This window comes from Aythya fuligula, chromosome 1 (genome assembly GCF_009819795.1).
Source record: "Aythya fuligula isolate bAytFul2 chromosome 1, bAytFul2.pri, whole genome shotgun sequence".
Classification (NCBI taxonomy): domain Eukaryota; kingdom Metazoa; phylum Chordata; class Aves; order Anseriformes; family Anatidae; genus Aythya; species Aythya fuligula.
In genome coordinates, this window is record NC_045559.1 from 88,509,217 (window position 1) to 88,526,739 (window position 17,523).

Genomic DNA, 17,523 nt, shown 5'->3' on the forward strand with positions numbered 1-17,523 from the left:
CCACAGCTGAGCAGCCGACAGCAGCACTGCAGTAGTTTCTCCAGACCCAGACGCGTGAGCCCAGTACTCAGACAGGTTTGTACAGGTTGTGCTGTAAAGTGCAGCTGTAAAGGCACAGCAAAGCACGATGGAGACACAAAGCTGCATATTGCCCATGGATTCGAGTTGATGCAGATCGTGTGTCTGTGTTCATCTACCCAGAAACCTCCTGAGATATGTAAAGGTGAATCTGGGCTTCGAGGTACTTCACGTATTAAACACCGCTGAGCATGTGTGGCAAAGGTAAGGCATGCACATATGAAGCACCAGGAGAACTCTACAGAAAAAAGCAACAAGTGGGAATCTGGCTAGGGCTTCAGGCAAACATCCAGCCTTTTGAGCACCCTCCGGTGCACCCTGGTATGGCCATGAACACTGGTGTTTTTAGAACAGTGCTAAGGGTCAAAAAAAGGGATTGCAACTTGATAAGCAGCGATGTGCAGGAGGTATCTTCTATGACAGGAAAAGACCTTTTGGAGACATACCTGAAGGAGGAAGGTAAAAGCTGTGCCCACGCACACAGATGTGCTAGGGAAGACTGTTTATTACGTGTGACTATATAGCACCACAGAAATGAGATGCAACAGTGTCCTGGGGTGACCAATTGCTGCTTGGTATTAGTGAGTCAGTCGTTCCACTTAACGAGCATTGAGTGTTCCTCTTCTTGCTCTCACTCCTTTACTTTGTTATGTTTATTCATGCTAGTTGTATAGCATCCACCCAGTTCATCCACCCACACTTTCCTATCATTACTGTGCCCTACTCTGCACTTGTTTGTTACACCCAGTACTTGCATCACGCTTTAATTATAATAACCTCCTCTGGGTAGAGGCTCCATCGCCTTGGAAGTTTGTGCAGCACCCTCCAAAATGGGCCACGGAATCGTTCTCAGTGTTCCTGGGAACATCTGTAACACCTCCCCTAGTGGGACAAATGCTACACTAAGCGCACTGAGAACTGGATATGTCCAGAGGCACAAACTAATTCAGTCTGATCCTTGTGCTTTTATATTTTAAAAAAGTACTGGGTTTGTTTCTTCTAACTCTACTTGATCCACTGTTTGCTGTTCTTTATAACTGCCCTCTTTAGGCACTTACCAGGAAAATTTGTACATCAGTGTCCCCATCTGTAGCAGACTTAAGGGACTTTTCCTTTTTTTTTTTTTTCCCCAGTAGCCTACTGAAAAACATTTCAAAAATGTTCTGCCCATAATGGAAATGCATAATGCTGTACAACGTGATCTATCTTAGGCTCAGGGGTAATCTGATAACCCATGGCAAGTGATTCCACAAACGAGTCCTTCAGCCATAAATGTCATTTCCAGTGGCCATGTGCTTCAGCCTGCACTGTGTCAAGTGCAGAGTGCCATAGTGTCCAGTGGATAGAGCTTCTCCCAGAGTTTTTAGATAGTAACCTGCCTCCTAACAGCTCCTATACTTCACAGAGGTGGCTGCTGTGTGTCCTAAGTGTGAAACTAGAGGTGATGAAGACAGCACTGAAGGAGATATATGGAGGAACAATGTGGACAATAAGGCATGAACTACAGGTAAAAAGCGGAGACATTTCAATAATAATAATAATAATATGAATAATATGAATTTGCATGGAACTAGAGTATTAAAATGTCTTGGACTCTTGGACTTCCAGATTGTGTTGTAGTAAAGTAGAAGCAGAAAGTATTTGTCATTGGTCCATGCTACAGAGAAGAGCTGTTGCATTCCTTCAGTGAGGGACCTTTTCTTACAGTTCAAGAGCAATTGATCAGATTGTAGCAATACAGCGATAACAACAAGCATTGACCCTCACTTTAGCTCTGTAAAATACAAGATTACAAGGTACCCCCAAGAGATTTCCTGCTCTCAAAAGCCAGAATGGCTTCAAAATGGCTGTGGCATTGGAAGAATATTCTAGCAAAATCTGTGCATCCTTTTTTTTTGAAAAGGGGAAGGAATCCTAAAAGAGGAGGGGGTCATGCCGATGAGACAATTTTGTTGTCTTTCTAAAGTTTTTTTTTAAAGCAGTAATTTACTGCTTGTGGTCCTGACATGGGAAGACACTGTGTTCTTCCCTCCAATTAAATTATTTTGTTCCATTGTTTTTGACCCCAGAGAAACACATGCTCAGTGCTTGGAGGACAGGCCTATTCTCTTGAATTGGGGTGCATATTTACTGAAAACGTGACATCTTAAATGTTTGGAACTAACAAACCCTAGGAGCTCAGGAAATAACAGTAATGAAGGCATCTGAGTAAAGAAATCAATGGCAAAGCTTTTTAATTAGCCCTTCATGACCATGTAATTTCTGTAAGTCTCCTGTTGAGAGCCCCCAAATCAAAGGATCAGCCAAGGGGATCTTGAAGAGATGGACCTTCAAGGTTGCAACCAATCTTCTATTCTTATAGGTAGCTACACTCTATAGGCCTTGTTGTAAATTAATCATTTCAGATTTATTTTTTTCTTCTGTTCACGCTACTGTTGCATTCCATCATACATGGTAATTAATAAAGTCTAATTCCTCAAATTAATTAATCAGCCAAAATCATAAAAGCACAGAAATTAGTTCCTGCCTTTTCTCACAGTTACGTCCATGCTCAGCATGGAAAAAAATCTGGTTTGCTGCCTGCTTTTGGTGAGTTTCCAAGTTACTTGCACCATCTTAGTGCTTTCACCTACTGGCTTCACAAGAGCGCGTAAGGTTTTTAACTTACAGAAGCTTTTCTCCAAACAGCTTGGCAAGAATTTAAGAGAACTTCTCTCGCACATACATTTTATAAAACCCTCCGCAATTAAATACAGGCCAGAAGTGGTTAACAGTGCTCCCCTCTGGTGCATTTCTGTGTGAAACTTAATCAGAGTTTATGGCGCAGGTAAGATGTGACCTTAAAATGCTTTTTGAGTCTCAGACTGTACCGTGCATTTAGATGAGTTGCTTGGATCTCGTGCCTCATCAAGCATCCCCTAGGGGTGATTCCACCGCAGATTAAAACAAAAAGGGTTCTTGGTCCTTAGCACTAAGGAAAGCAGCAACAGTGCCCTGCTGAAGGAGGGGCTTGGTGTTATTCTTTTCTTCCAAAGTGCCAACAGCAATTCCAGAGATTGGTCTGAGGATCTGGAGAGTTCTGGGCAAGCACAGACAGATGTCAAGCTTCCTTTGTGCTACAGAGGAGCAGGAAGAAGAGCGGGCATGTACCCTAGCCAGCCAAAGAGCCTCCTACTGTACTACTGCCCTACGTTGAACGAAGGTGAGGCTCCTCCTAAAGAGGTTGTCTGAGGAAACCCGTACACTCTGAAGGCAGCTCTGGGTGGTGAGGTGGCACAACACAGAAGGTACCACCAAAAGAGTGGACTGGGTAAAGGACAATGGATCTGTCCCTCCAGGCGAATCCAGCAGAGAAGGCCCCCTGAGGCACTGGGCACTGACCCAAAGCCTGCAGCCCCCAGGTTGCGGTGGGATTCTCAGAAGTTCACATTTCCTCCATTACACTTGCTTGGGCTTCTTTGTAGGCCAGCTGAAGATAAAGGCCTGCTTACTGCTGCCCAGCTGGCATTCATTTTAATGCGAATTAATGTATCCAAGATCAGACGCAAGTTTTAAATGGATTCCTTATGGCTTTGGTTTCTGTTAAAATTTGGAGTGATTGCTCAAACCGGTCACGTTTTTCCAATAAGAGAATGCTTTTCTCTGGAAAATGGTTTCATCCTGTGTGGAAGGTAGTCATTTTCAAAACAGTCTTCATGTTAACTGATTAGGAAGATAGAAATGAACAAACACATAGCTTTGGAACAAACCAAATTATTTTCTAGTACTAACATAAGGTGGTTTTTGGTTTGGAGTTTTTAAAAATACAGCTAAAAGATAGGAGTTCCCCTCTATTCTTATTTCTTTATTTTTAAACTTTCTATTACTCCTCTTTTCTACCAAAAAAGGTGTGTGCTTGTTGAGAGAGGTAGGGAGCAGGCAAGATTAAGGGGAGAAAGTGTGAGAAATCCTACTTTTCATAGCTAATGCTTTCCATCTTGGAAGAAAAAAGAAAAAAGGAAAAAAAAAAAAAAGGAAAAAAAGAAAAAAAAAAAAGAGGTTTTGATTTTTTTCTCTACTAGCAAATGCCTTTGACTTTACTTTTCCTAACAGAGTGGGGAGATAGCAAGAGAAAATAGAGAGGAAGACTGGGGAAGGAAGGAAGTAAAAATCTGGGAATAAAATTTTGGCTTGTTTCCAAAGGATGAAAATGCTCTGAAAACAAAATAAGGCGGGTGCTTAGAGAACAAAAGAAACCCTGGGAAAACCCAGTGTGCTTCGATCAGAAATCTGCTGGCTCTTTTTCTTGCGCAGCTTTTGGAGGACAAATCTAGGTACCCTGGCTACTGTCTGTATCGCTTCGAGTAAACGTGTTGAGCTGCAGTGGAGCTACTCTAGATGATTGCTATTTTGGAAAGGACAGAGGCTGCCCATCAGATCCTGTGAGCAGCCTGCAAGCTGCTGCCCCTAGGCAGGACGTGCCATGGGATCTCCGAGGTTTCACTCCTTCCCTCTGCCCCTGCTCAGCACGAAGCGATGGCCCAGGTCAGTAGGCAGGTGCCACAGGCTTTACTTACCTGCTGCTCAGCCACATGCCAGCAGTACAGAGGGGATGCTAAGAGATAAGTGAGAGGGAACCGTACATTTCTGTCCTCTTTCCCACAGCAACTTGTTTATCAGTCATTATTTTGTCTCATTTCATCCTCACCATGCTATTTTATGAGATAAGCAGTTCCTTGCAAATGGCTGGGGTGGAGACCAGTACTAGCACGACCTGATTTGTTCTACTTAGAGTTCTGCTTCAAGCTAAAGTACAGCGAAGTGGCTATTGTCATTTTCTTTCTTCCTATTCTTTCTAACAAATCTGCAAACAAAAGAGGGCATGAAACTGCTGAGAGGCAATGGCCTGAGGGCAAATGAAAGGAAATTTTGCAGGACCCAGAAGACATCCAGAAAGCAGCAAACCACTGATGCCAGACGATACAGGACCAAAATGTTTAAAATGGTTAGCTGAGTTTTACACAGCTGAGTAATCTTATTAACCTAGAACCTTTTGTAGCTACATGTGTTCAGCTATAATGATGGAGATAGGAATAAAACCCTGCAATTAAAGGAATCTGTTCTGGGTTCAAGAAGAACCTGTTCTTGCTTGCCCACCTGTGCGTAGTCAGATGTCTTCTAAGGGCTTTCATTTTGCATCCTCACACACTGTCCCCAGCTAGGAGGCAGGATATGCGATTGCAGAAGTGGGAGCCCTGACCCCTTATGTGAACTTTCTAAGGCAACAGTTTGGAGAACAAACTGTTGGTACAGAGTAGGAAGCCATAGCAGTGGTAGCAACGTGGTGGAGATCAAAGGGAGGCAACACAGAGGTGAAGGAATTGGCTAGTAGGGGGTGGTAAGGGATAACATAGGGTAGAGTGAGTAGCAGTACAGCCAGTAGATTGGAGGAGGACTGTAATCCTGGATGAAGCTTCACTGACGTGCAGAAAATGGACTCCACAATCAGTAAGATTGTAATTAGGTGTGTTTATTCAGTGTTGGGCAGCACAGGGGGTAGTCCCACCAAAGTTATGCGCACCCCAACACAGCAACTTGCCTTGGTTATATGCAGTAAAGAGTTACACATGCATGAAGTTTCACAGTGTGTCTATACACATGCATGACCTATCCCTGCTTCATACTAAAATTAGTTCCAAGGAGTCATTTCCAAGAAGTCATTTCCAAGAAGTCATTTCCTCCCATCTGCACTTGTGTAGTGTCTCCTGGTGGTGGTTGGCAGGGGTCATGGGGATGAAGGCTGATAGCTCTTCATCACTGCTAGGTGACCTCATGTCTTTGTGCAGACTCAGCTGCTCCTTGGCCCTTGTCTAATCCACAGGGTTGGTTTCAGATGGTTCTTGTGACAGGTTCCCCATTTTTGTCAGGAACCATCCTTTGTGAGGGGCCCAAGACTTCTTATTTCGATTAATTTGCACAGGAGCAAGCAAAGTCATTCAGCAACATGTGTTTTTAATACAATAATCCAGGTATTTGTTAGCCAGCACCCTGTCTGCTACGATTCCCTCCACTCCCTCTCTCACAGCAACTGCAGGAGCCGGGGCCAGGCAAGGCAGGACCGGCACAGCAGGAGGAGGCTGATCTCTTCGCAGAAATCCTTCCCAGGAAAACCTCGTGCGTGCCCTCAGGGGTAGGGCGAGACGGGGCAGTTTTGGGGGCACTTTTGGGGCCAGCGGGCCCTCTCCCGGCCTCTTTCCCAGGGCGCCCCGCCCCGCCCTGCGCACACGTGCTTTTCTCCCGCCACGCCTTCCCGCCACGCCCCCCTCTCCCCATTGGCCGTCTTTCCTGGGGGGAGGCGGTCCCACCCAATCAGCAGCCGGCGCGAGGGCACGCCCCCCTCCCGGCGGCGAATGGGCTTGAAGAGCGGCGGCGCGGGGGCGCGCCCTGAGGCTGGTGGCGCCGGCGGGAGGTGACCGGGGACGGCGGCGGCGGTGACACAGGCGGGGACACCGCGGGGACACGGGGCGGCCCCGCGGCCACACGGCGCTGCCTGCGCGGCCCCTGCGCGGCCCCTGCCCGGCCCCTGCCTGGCATGGCTGTGCCGCGGGGAGCCCGTCCCGGCGGCCCCGGCTGCTGCTGGGCGCTGCCCACGGCGCTGCTGTGCGCCTACGGCTTCTTCTGCAGCGTGCGGCCCTCCGAGCCCTTCCTCACCCGCTACCTGCTGGAGCCGCACAAAAACCTCTCCGAGACGCAGGTACCGGGTGCCCGCGGCTCGGCTCGGCTCGCGGGGCGGTGGCCACGCGTCTTACCATCCTGTCTTCTTCCTCCTCCTGCAGGTGTTCAACGAGGTCTACCCGGTGTGGACGTACTCCTACCTGGCGCTGCTGTTCCCCGTGTTCCTGGCCACCGACTACCTGCGCTACAAGCCCGTGGTGCTGCTGCAGGGCCTGAGCCTCATCGTCACCTGGTTCATGCTGCTCTACGCCCAGGGGCTGCGGGCCGTGCAGCTTCTCGAGTTCTTCTACGGGATGGGGACCGCCACCGACGTCGCCTACTACTCCTACATCTACAGCGTCGTCGACGTGGAGCTGTACCAGAAGGTCACCAGCTACTGCCGCAGCGCCACCCTGGTGGGCTACACGGTGGGCTCGGTGTCCGGGCAGGTCCTCGTGTCTGTGGCGGGGTGGTCCCTCTTCAGCCTCAACGTCATCTCCTTAACCTCCGTATCCATCGCCTTCGGCACGGCCTGGTTCCTGCCGATGCCGCGGAAAAGCCTTTTCTTCCACCACGTCTCCAGTCAGCCGTTCAGCATGGAGATGAAGGTCATGGACTGTAAGAACGGAGCGGCTGTCCAAGATCAGCCCAGCGTGCAGAGGACGCCGGGCTGGGAGGATGAGACTAAAGTTCCCTTAAACGTGGAGGGGAGTTCGGCAGAGAAGCAGGTGAGTTGTGCCCTGGGTGTGCTTCAAAAGAGGATGTAATACTCACGTGGTTGTCATGCATGCCTAGGTGTATATGTGTGCACACAGCAGGAGAGGTACAATATCCAACAGCAAAAAGCATCCCTTTACTTACACAACTTCCTGATTTATGGTACAGGAAAATCTCCTTGTGATTTCCCTTCTCTGCTAGAGCATGGTATTTTCATTCAGCATGGTTTTGCTGAAGTTGTTCTGCATGCCTTTCAAGGATTTGGTTAAAACCCTGGGTATCAAATTGCTGTTCAACCCTACAATGCCAGGAGTATCTCGGGGCACTAGAAATTTGGTGCTTGTCCAAATTCTGTGTATGCCTGTGACTTGTAGGGAAAAAAACAACTCTTCCAGCATCCACATCTTGAAAACATTTGTTCCTTCAACTGTTGTGTAAGCTGTGTAGTAAGAAGATGTGTAGCAACTGGATTTTAACTTACAGTTCTGGAAGGACGCTAGTCCAGGGAGGAAACAGCAGCAGTTCTGGGGAGTGCTAACAACTGGTGTTGGTTACCTGCAGAGGAACAGGGCATGGGTAACTTGCAGGAGATACTGTTGGTAATAACTTCAGCACATCCCGTGAGCACACCACAGGTTATGCCAAGTGCTCTGGGCTATGTCACCTCTAGCAAAAGTCCCCAGAGGGCTGCTAGCTGTCCTGGGGCTGTTCATTACAGACAACAGCTTGCACAGAGAGCAGCGTGCTGCAGGTGCCAGCACTCTGTGTGGGGCCAGGTGTGCTGTCCGTGGATTGAGAGGAATGAGGAGCTGGGGGAAATTTTTTTCTTAATGTGTTTGAAGAGAGCATCTGTGCTGCTCTGTGCATGTGTCAGAGCTGGGGTTTGCTCACTGATAAGGAGGGAGCAGAGAGGGGCTCTGTGCTTTGGCTGGGTTGAGGGGGCAGCGTCCTGGGCTGCTTTCAGCTTCCTTCAGCTGCCACTGGGAATTAAAGGCATTAACATTCCCAGGACCCGATCCTGCCCCATCCAGCACAGCCTGTCGAGACCCAATTGCTGAGATGGCAAGGTGCTTAAAAAAAAAAAAAAAAAAAAAAAGTATAAAGATTTTTAAAGAGGGGTGGTCTTTATTTTGCTTTTTCATCTGGTGGGAAGCAAGGAGAACATGCCAGGACAGAGTGGCACAGCAGCAAGCCTGAATGCACGAGGCTGGTGCTGAGGGCTCTTCCCTCTGGCCTGTTGCTCTGTTCTGTCCCCAGGTGCCAGCACCTGAAGGGTGCTTTCCTGCCTTGTCCTCCTGGTGCTGGCGCCAGGGAGGGAGCCGTGTGGCCACCCGAGAGCTAGCATGTATGTGTTTCTGCAGACTCTGTTTTTAGGGCAGGAGTGGCTTTGCTGAGGCGATTAAAAACAAAAACAAAAAAAAAAAAAAAAGAAAATGTCTTTAACCATGCAAACTCATATGCTGAATGGTATTTGTTAACCACAGAGTGCCTCAGATTGGGAGGGACCTTAAAGATCCTCTAGTTCCAACCCCGCTGCCACTGCGCCAGGAATGATGAAGGGATGAATGTCGCTTATCTTCCCCTTCTGTTTATCTTTCTCACACAGCAAGGGGCAAAGCTGCTTCAAAATTAATGCTGGAAGGGGGAGGATGCAGGGGGAGGGAGGTACCTGTGCTTTGGTGGTGGTCATACCAGGTGCTGAAAGCTGGGAAACACTGGTGTCTGACTGTAGTCTTAACTAAGGTAATGGCAACTGCATTTGGTGAACGTGCATTAGAGGCTGTACAAATAATTGAAGTGAGGCATTGCCGAGCGATAGGAGGGTTGATGGGGCCCTTCTGGCTCAGCGGGCACCTGCTCGCATCGAGCTTGCTGAGTCAGTGCTTGCAGTGTCTGTGGCAGTTACCTTCCCTGGTTTTCTGCACCTCAACTCGTGCTTCACGTGAAGCCTTCTGCGTGGGAGCCATGTGCTAAAGCTGGCTCGCTGTGAGCTGACTTCTTTCTGAGTCATTCTGTTGGGCTTTGCAGAAATAGTATCCAGAGCAAGCCTCTGGCAAAGCACCAAAGGGACCGCGTGGTATTTAATAAAGGTGTTCAGAAACTGGTGGGACTCTGAGGGGTGGAGAAAAGGGAGTTCAGGATGGAGTTAGGCTGCGGTCTTTGTTAGGAGTTTGAGCAGCGATGCCTTAAAATAAGTTTTATTGCTTGAGGAGAATATTCTTTCCAAGGCACAGGGTAAGTGATTCCCCTGGGTCAAGGGCATGCTGCCAAGAGCATGAAGCTGCTGCTGACGGGGAAGCTCCTCCAAAACTGGCTGTGTGGTGGCTCAGTGTGCAGTAGCTCAGTCCTGTGACAGCTCCGTATGTTATCCCGCAGGGATTTTAAGCTATTTTAAGCTACCCATTGATGCTGGGTGGGCTCAGGAGCTCTGTCAAGGCCCACGTGAAGTAACTGCTGTTCGGGCTCATGTGAGAAGGGTCTTGCTTGTCTGCAAAGAGCGTGTGCACAGAACAAACACAATTAGCAGCTCTGTCTACAGGGTGAAGACCTCTTCGTTTCCTCTGCTGATCTGGTGTAAAGTGGTCTAACAGCCTGTATGTACAAGGCAATTTTCATTTGTCACCATCCCGTCTTGCCAAGACTGACCTGCTTTCAAAATTTTCCAAACCATTTTGTGGGTCTGCCCCCCCCCCCCCCCTTTTTAGTGCTCTTTCTAGAAAGATCCGCAAGAGATTCATTTCTGTCTCACTGAGTTGTCAAAGCACTTGCATAAACGAGAGCTGCCATTTGTGACAGGGTCTGAGGGAAGGAGCTTTCATTTCTCTGCAGATCCCCAGGCAATACCTCTCTAAGAGCCTTGGTGAACATTAACAGGAATAGAGTAGTGGAATGATATTGCTCCTTTGAATAATTCATTCCTGAACGCTACTGCTAGGGAAAATTTACTGATTTATGAGGGAGAAATACCCTCATCTGGTCACTTCCATGCTCTTCATGCTACCTAGTTTGGCTGAATGTGGATCAGGACTTAACAAATGAAATGTCAGTGGTGCTTTTTCCTGTGATTTGAGTGACTGGCTTTCTGAACCCGTTTCTTCAAAATAAAAATGGGCCTGTGCCTCTTCTCTCTGGCACTCTTCGGTTGCTCTCATGGCACTTCTAACAACCAGCAGCTATGGCTCCATGTGAGAGAGCTGGAGGTGGAGTGGGTGCTCGAGACCGACCCCTTCCTTTCCATATTATGGATAGGTGCATGGTATTTGTGAATGGAGACTAACATTTCTCTCCCCCTCCCTCCTCTTCATGCAGGAGCAGAAAGTAGACATCGTGAAGGTGCTCAAGGATCTCTGGCGGGACTTCCTGCAGTGCTATTCCTCTTGGACCATGCTGTGCTGGTCAGTGCGGTGGGCACTGTCCACTTGTGGCTACTTCCAGGTCATCAACTACGCTCAGGGCCTGTGGGAGATGGTGCTGCCTTCTAACAGCACGGAAATCTACAATGGTGGCGTGGAGGCCGCCTCAACGCTGCTAGGTAAGCTGCTGACGTGGCTCCTGCTCTGCTGTGAGATACACCTTGTGTCCCTCAGGGCCACCAGCATGTGATTTGGAAGTGTCTTAGGTTCCTCCACACATGCAGGCAGGGGAATCTCTGCACTTGGGCAGAGTCTTCCCTGACACGCGTGGTGTGGCACTCGGTGCAGAGTTTGCTGTTGCATGCAGCCCTGGTTCTTGTAATCCAGCGTGTAGGTGTTTAAAGGAACCTCCCAAGTCAGTTGTTCTGAATGGTTTGTCAAAAAGGCTCCAGCTGTGTGATCGACTCTTCTTGGCTGTCGCTGTAGCTGCAGCCCTGAAACAAGTTGGGGTTGTGCTTGTTTTAACCACTCAAAGCCTGGCTAAGGATCCTGTGCATTTATTGCATTTTCTCTGGCAGCAGAGGGAGCACGTGAAAGTTTCCTGTGCGTGCACAAGCACGCGTGAGCCACTGTGGAGTCATTTCAGCAGTGTTAAGCAGAAAGGCTATTAAGATGAGAAGTCACTTGACTTGAAAGGGCCAGGTGGGTCTGTCAACAAAAAAAAAATTGTTTAATAAGTTAATGCTGTTTCATTACCAGAACTAGGACAATAGTTCTTTTAATATAGCTAACGTATCCTTGCAGAGGCTGGCTAGGTGTTGCTCTACTATGTTCCTTTTCTTTGATGGAGTCATTGTTCCTCCACGTGCTGTGAACTTTACCTTCTTGGGGCAGAAGAAACCAAGGTACCCAAACAAGCAAGGCCTGGAACCTGTCTTTGGCATGCTCAGACCCCTCTTGGAGTTCAGTGGGAAGCTGAGACTCATTTATAGCTCTAGTAGCTGGACTAGCACCCATTATTAACTGTGTTTGAACCTGTCACCACCTTTATTTAATGGTCAGAATCATCATCTTCGGAGTGCACTTAAATAGCATGTGGTCTTATGCTATCACAGCGTGATCTTGTGGCTCTTATTTCTTGTTTGATACAGCTTCCCCTACCATCCTGCCTTGGCCACAGGAAGGAGAAGAATTTGTATCAAGCAAAAGAAGTCAGTTTGTGGGTGCAGAAATCACAGGTCACTGCTACACAGAAGATGCTCATGCTTCGACTGGAGCATGGTCTGTAAAGCAGGGAATCTTCAGAGGGCAGTGTCAGGTTTTCAGAAGTCTTTACCGAGCACATTAAATTATTATGTTAAGGGATTATAGCATGGCCAGATGTGGACAGATTGGGGGAAAAAAGTGAGGAAATATTCTTCAAAGCTTGTTATGAGCATCTGTGATGTCAAGGTCCTTTTCAAGTCCTATGAACAGTGGCCCTGTTGGAAGGAAAGGTTGTTGGCACTTAGCTCCAGGAAAATGGAAATTGTTGTTTTCCCACAAAACAAACTTTGTTTTTTCCTCTATTGTTTTTACTGTAAATGGTTGAATTATATTGGGTGAGGTCTTCTGAAAGCAAGTTAGCTTCTGTCCCTGAGCTGCTCAAAAAAAAATAATAAAAAATCCTTCTGCTTGACAGATTCATTACTTGGAACAAATGAAGTTGAGTGAAGTAATCTCAGCAAAAAGCCTTAAATATATAACAAGACTAGAAGTGATCTGTTGAGAGTGAGCACCCAGTGAAGCACCCACCTTTTCTACCTATTCTTAAGTAAATTGAAGTTCTTCATTTGCTGTCATCTTACAGGCCCCTCTTTGCACCAAATCTGGTTTGAATTGCATTCTTTTTGAAGATGGATGACTCCTTGAATAAATCTGTGTGCAGCTGTAGTCCTCAGATCTGTAGAAGAACATGAATGCTCCTTACTTTTCTTATTTTATTGGAAATCCCAGATTCCATTGGCCATTGTCCTTGCTCTCGGTCATTCTGTGGTCTGTTATGAGCAATGTCTAGTAACCTTCGTGAGAGATGCTGTTGCCATCCCTGCCTGTAGCTGTGGTGTCTGGTAGAAGGGTTTGAGTAGAGCATGGTGACTCATGTGGCTGTCAGCTTCCTGTCCTGGGCAAGACAAATATTATTCTCTGCTGTGAGGCCAACTGATGGTGTAGCTGTGTCCCTGCAGCTTCTTGGGACTCTGTGGCATTCCTTTATCAAACTGGGATGGGAACCACTGAATCAGCTGTAGGTAACTAATTGCAGCACACAGATTAAGTTTTCATAATTAGGTGTCGGGCTGGTGTAACGTTGAGCCATATGGGGAGTATGACTTGGAGTTGCCACTAAATCCCCAGAGTGAGATGTAGAATCTCTCTCCCCAAGCTTCTGAATGTCTGAGGCAGTAGAAAGAAGGCTCTAGGACCTAGCTGTTTTTTGCATCTGAGGGTTTTGCTACCAGGGGCTCCAGGCTTCCAAAGACCACTGAATGTCAGTCTGATAATGTCACGGCAGGCACTGGAAAGAAGAGTAGAGGGGGAGGGACAGGGAATAAATTCTTTGTCCTTGGCACAGCTACCTGCACTGGTCTGGAAGGTTGTTGTGAGATCTGACAGGATTGCCGGCTGGTACACTGATGGTACACAAAAAAACCTTTGTGTACTTGAAGGGTTTCCAAGAAAGCAGGCCAGCCGAGGGCTACAAAGCATAAATGCTGCTGGGTGGCACTTCTGCACAGTGGTGAAATGCTGAATACAATCCTGTTTTTCAGAGATCTCCAGTGAACCTCCCATTGTCAGCATGCTGTTTGCTGTATGCAGCAGCATCTTTATGCTATCAGTTGCTCTTTGGCTTGTTTGCAAAACAAAGCCTACTTGGAACAGGAATTTACTTGTAATATGTATTTTGGTTTCTCAGAAGTTAGAGCTGCAGCAGTGCATGAAATGGACCCTGTCTACTGCTTGAAATGTGCATGATAATTCATGCCGCTCACCTTGTGATCTGTCTTCTCCTCCCAACCCCACCTTTCTAAAATCCAGCAGGAGGTACAAACCTGTTTTGATTATAAAGGATTGTTCAAGCACAGTTAGCGGTGAAAGATTTTTTTTTTTTTTCTTATTTACAGCCCCAGTAGCTTTCAATGAAGCTTCATTCTGGTAGAAGGAGGGGTTTGAACGCATGCTCTTACTGATACAGCCCGGTGTGAAGATGACAGTAAACGCAGGTTTTCCTGCTTCCTGAGTTGAGAGCTCTTAACAGCTGTGTATTAAAACAGATTGTGTCTTCTTGTCCCCACCTGCAGTGAATGTAGATCCGAAGGCACCACAAAATCATTAACTGGGTGCTTTTGTGAAGCAGGGTTTGCATTTCTCTGCCCAGCTGATACCTCTACAGTCAGCGGCAGTGGTATGAGTCATGGGGCTATTGTACTTACGAAGCTAGGGAGAAGATTTCAGGAGGGGTCACCACTGACCTATTTCTGTTGCTGTTGTTGCCAGAAATGCGAATGGGAACTTACAGCACAGTTCCAGGTAAAGGGGAGGTCAGGAAGGAGAACTCCTGAGGTGTGCACATTAATATCTTTCACTTCGTTAATGATTCTCTAACAGAGGCCATACAGCTCCTAATCCGCAGTGTCCAAATTACTTGAATTGCAATAACAGTTATGCTTTCTTTCCCTCTCACAGGAGCTGTTGCCGTGTTTGTTGTGGGCCATATAAAAACATCCTGGGCATTGTGGGGTGAAGTGGCACTTGCCCTCCTCTCCTTTCTTATTGCTGCTGCTGTATATATCATGGACACTATTCGCAACATCTGGGTGTGCTATGCATCGTATGTTGTCTTCAGAATTATCTACATGCTGCTAATCACAATAGCAACGTGAGTATTTTTTAATGTAAATTGCTCTTGAGATGACAGCTGTTGGGAAAGCTGTCCTGTTGTCCGTGTAAGCATGGTCTCACCTGCCAGGAGTCTGGAAGTCTGTTGCAAGGGTTTGTGTTCTGATTCAGGTTGGAAACAGAGGCATGGAGATGTGTATTTGGCTGGCAGCCTGCCCAGGCTCAAAAGTCTCATGACACTAATGTGACTATTTCTAAATATTAGATAGTGCCGCTTGTTTTGTAAATGTGGCTGGATTGAAGTGTTAGCAGATAAGGAGAGGACAAGGCTTTATCTACATTGTGGGATCAATTTTTGCTAACCTGTGTGTAGGAAAATGTCAATGTAACTCCTGTCTTTGAGAAGGAAAACACAGCTGTTGTTCAACCACACATACTCAGTGCTATGTGACAGCCCAGGCACAATCTGAGGGGAGATGTTGAAGCTGGTAACTGCAAAGGGAGTTCTGGTCAGAAGGATGCAGGAGGTTACGAACCATACTGCAGTAGGCTGATGTTCATAGATTGCCAACAGGTCTCTGAGATTAGACGGTGTTGCACCTTCTCTGGATGGTGAGGCCCTTTGTAGCTGCATCAGACGGGGATGTTTCAGTCTTACTGGAACCTACAGACCTTCCCAAGTTTTTGCAGCCTTTTAGATGTCTCTGCAGATCTCCTGCTAGTCTGTCATGAGCTTATTTCTCAAAACACACTGTCAGTGCAAGCTAACTTAGCTGTGGAAAATATTGGACCAATCTATGTGACTCCTTAGGTTGCACAGTTGTCTTGTACAGAGATGTCCCTCATATTCTTGTTCCCTGCTTCTTCCCCATCCTTACATTTTTGGTCATCCCTTTCTCTCCAGGTTCCAGATCGCTACAAATCTCAGTGTGGAGAGGTACGCCCTGGTGTTTGGGGTCAATACTTTCATTGCCTTAGCACTTCAGACTCTACTCACATTGATTGTTGTGGATGCCAGAGGGCTTGGGCTGGACATCTTCACCCAGGTACGATAACCTCCTTTAGCTTTACGCATGGGAGGGAGGAAGGTGAAACAGGCTGTAAAGCGCCTCAGCCACCAGTTTCTGGGTCAAGGGTTTGCCAACAGAGGAATGTTCACTAATTCTTGACATTTTCAAAGAGGAAGGAAGCTCATGAATTAACTTTCTTATGTATTTGGTAACTGTTTTGTTTAACCACTTTTTCTTTCTCACCTTCTCTGCAGTTCATGATTTATGCATCTTACTTTGCGGTTATCTCCCTGGTGTTCCTGGGCAGTGGCATATACACTATTATTAGAGCTTACAGAAGACAAGAGCAGATGCCAAGCAGATCTCCTGAAAGCCACTAGTGCACCAAGTGAAGACCTTCAGTGGCTACGTATGAAGATAGAGGTCTGTTTTTTAATCTCTGCCTTTTCTTCCCAAGGCAGTCACCTTAATGGTACTTGATCCATATTTATACTATATTAGTAGCACATTTTAGAAGGTAAATGTATTAGGTCTTACATAAGTAAGAACAAATATCTTCTTTCTAAAATGCCTTTTGTTCTTCTGTTGCATATATGGATGTGCAGCAAAGAACAGTAAGTTTTCTCAAAAAATGAAAGCCTTGAGAGGCTTTAGTCTAAAGTCGTGCATCTGGAGACTGTTGTTGAAAAGGCAGCTTTGATGGCCTGGTAAACAGCTGCTCTCTTTGTCATTAAGATGCTGCTGTGGTGAGGGCATTCTCCTCGACCTCTTTGTGGAGAGACCTGGGCCTGGGAGAGGAGGTGGCCTTAGGCCAGTGCTCTTGCCGTGCCTGCCCTGAGATGCTGGATACTCTATTTTGAGGACTCATACACTTACATTTCTGCATATACACATGCTTCTTTTAGTTTAATATTATTTCTGCAGCTTATCTGCTGTCCCTGCTGTCAGAGGGACCTCCACAAAAATCTAACTGTCCTGGGGCAACTTGTGACAGCGCTGACTTGGCTGCCAGTGGCGCTACTTATGCTGTGAAGGTCTGCACCCAAGGGACTGTAAAGCTGTAGGGAAAGCCTAGGGAGAGTTCAAGTAGGCAGGATGCTGAGCTGCGGAATTGCTGGGCATCTTTGCCTTTGTCCTCTAGGTCTGCAGATTCCTGCAGTTATTAGAGTCACTGACTCATATCGCAGAAGCCTGGGCTATTTCAGTGAGAAGGTGGATGTGATTGTAGCACCAAGAAGGAAGGTGACTTGCAGGATTTTAAGCTGTTCTTTGTAACCTCAGAGAATCATGACTGCAGTGACTAGACACCTTCAGTTACTGTATTTAACAAAATGAACACTGGAGGCCTTGAAAAATGCTGATTGCTGATCTGTTGCTTCTTGCCTTTTTAAAATGCCTTTGTTTCTGGTGGGTCTCTATCCACTAGCTCTACCTCTTCTTTCCACTTTTTAAAAAAAAAAAAAAAAAAAAAGTGTTTACGGAGAGGTTTTTTTATTTTCTTTTGTCCAGTCTGAGCAATTTTGGACTTGCCTCATATCTATTTTTTAAAATGCTTTTTTTTTTTTTTTTTTCTTTCCCAAATTGCATCAGCACTGAAGGAGTTGCACAGAGCTGTCCTAGGCTTGGGCACCTGGGTACTCAGGCATCATGACTGGCACAGCAACAGGTATCTGTAGCACTCTGGTCATGGCCTATAAACTGTCCCAGTTGCTGTGCAGGTTGTAGTTTTAAGTGCATGGGAGAACTGGAAGGGAGAACATGCTGTGCAGTGTGCTTCCTTTCCATGCCTTCTCTTT

The 17,523-nt window shown here is 46.9% G+C and overlaps 1 protein-coding gene across 1 annotated transcript; it reads left to right on the top strand.

Annotated features, from left to right (window-relative positions):
• Positions 1 to 6,649: 6,649 nt before the first annotated feature.
• SLC19A2 (solute carrier family 19 member 2) lies at positions 6,650 to 17,252 on the top strand. Its single transcript, XM_032201300.1, has 6 exons — positions 6,650 to 6,811; positions 6,894 to 7,499; positions 10,798 to 11,020; positions 14,565 to 14,757; positions 15,622 to 15,763; positions 15,982 to 17,252. The coding sequence occupies exons 1-6, from the start codon at positions 6,650 to 6,652 to the stop codon at positions 16,105 to 16,107; spliced, it is 1,452 nt and encodes a 483-aa protein (XP_032057191.1). The 3' UTR covers positions 16,108 to 17,252.
• Positions 17,253 to 17,523: the final 271 nt, after the last annotated feature.

What these genes read in the sequence shown, in the direction of transcription:
- SLC19A2 (XM_032201300.1), top strand. Translation starts at nt 6,650, where the DNA reads ATGGCTGTGCCGCGGGGAGCCCGTCCCGGCGGCCCCGGCTGCTGCTGG. An exon ending in GGAGTTCGGCAGAGAAGCAG is followed by an intron (nt 7,500 to 10,797) that starts GTGAGTTGTGCC and finishes CTCTTCATGCAG; the next exon opens with GAGCAGAAAGTAGACATCGT. An exon ending in CTGCTAATCACAATAGCAAC is followed by an intron (nt 14,758 to 15,621) that starts GTGAGTATTTTT and finishes CTTTCTCTCCAG; the next exon opens with GTTCCAGATCGCTACAAATC.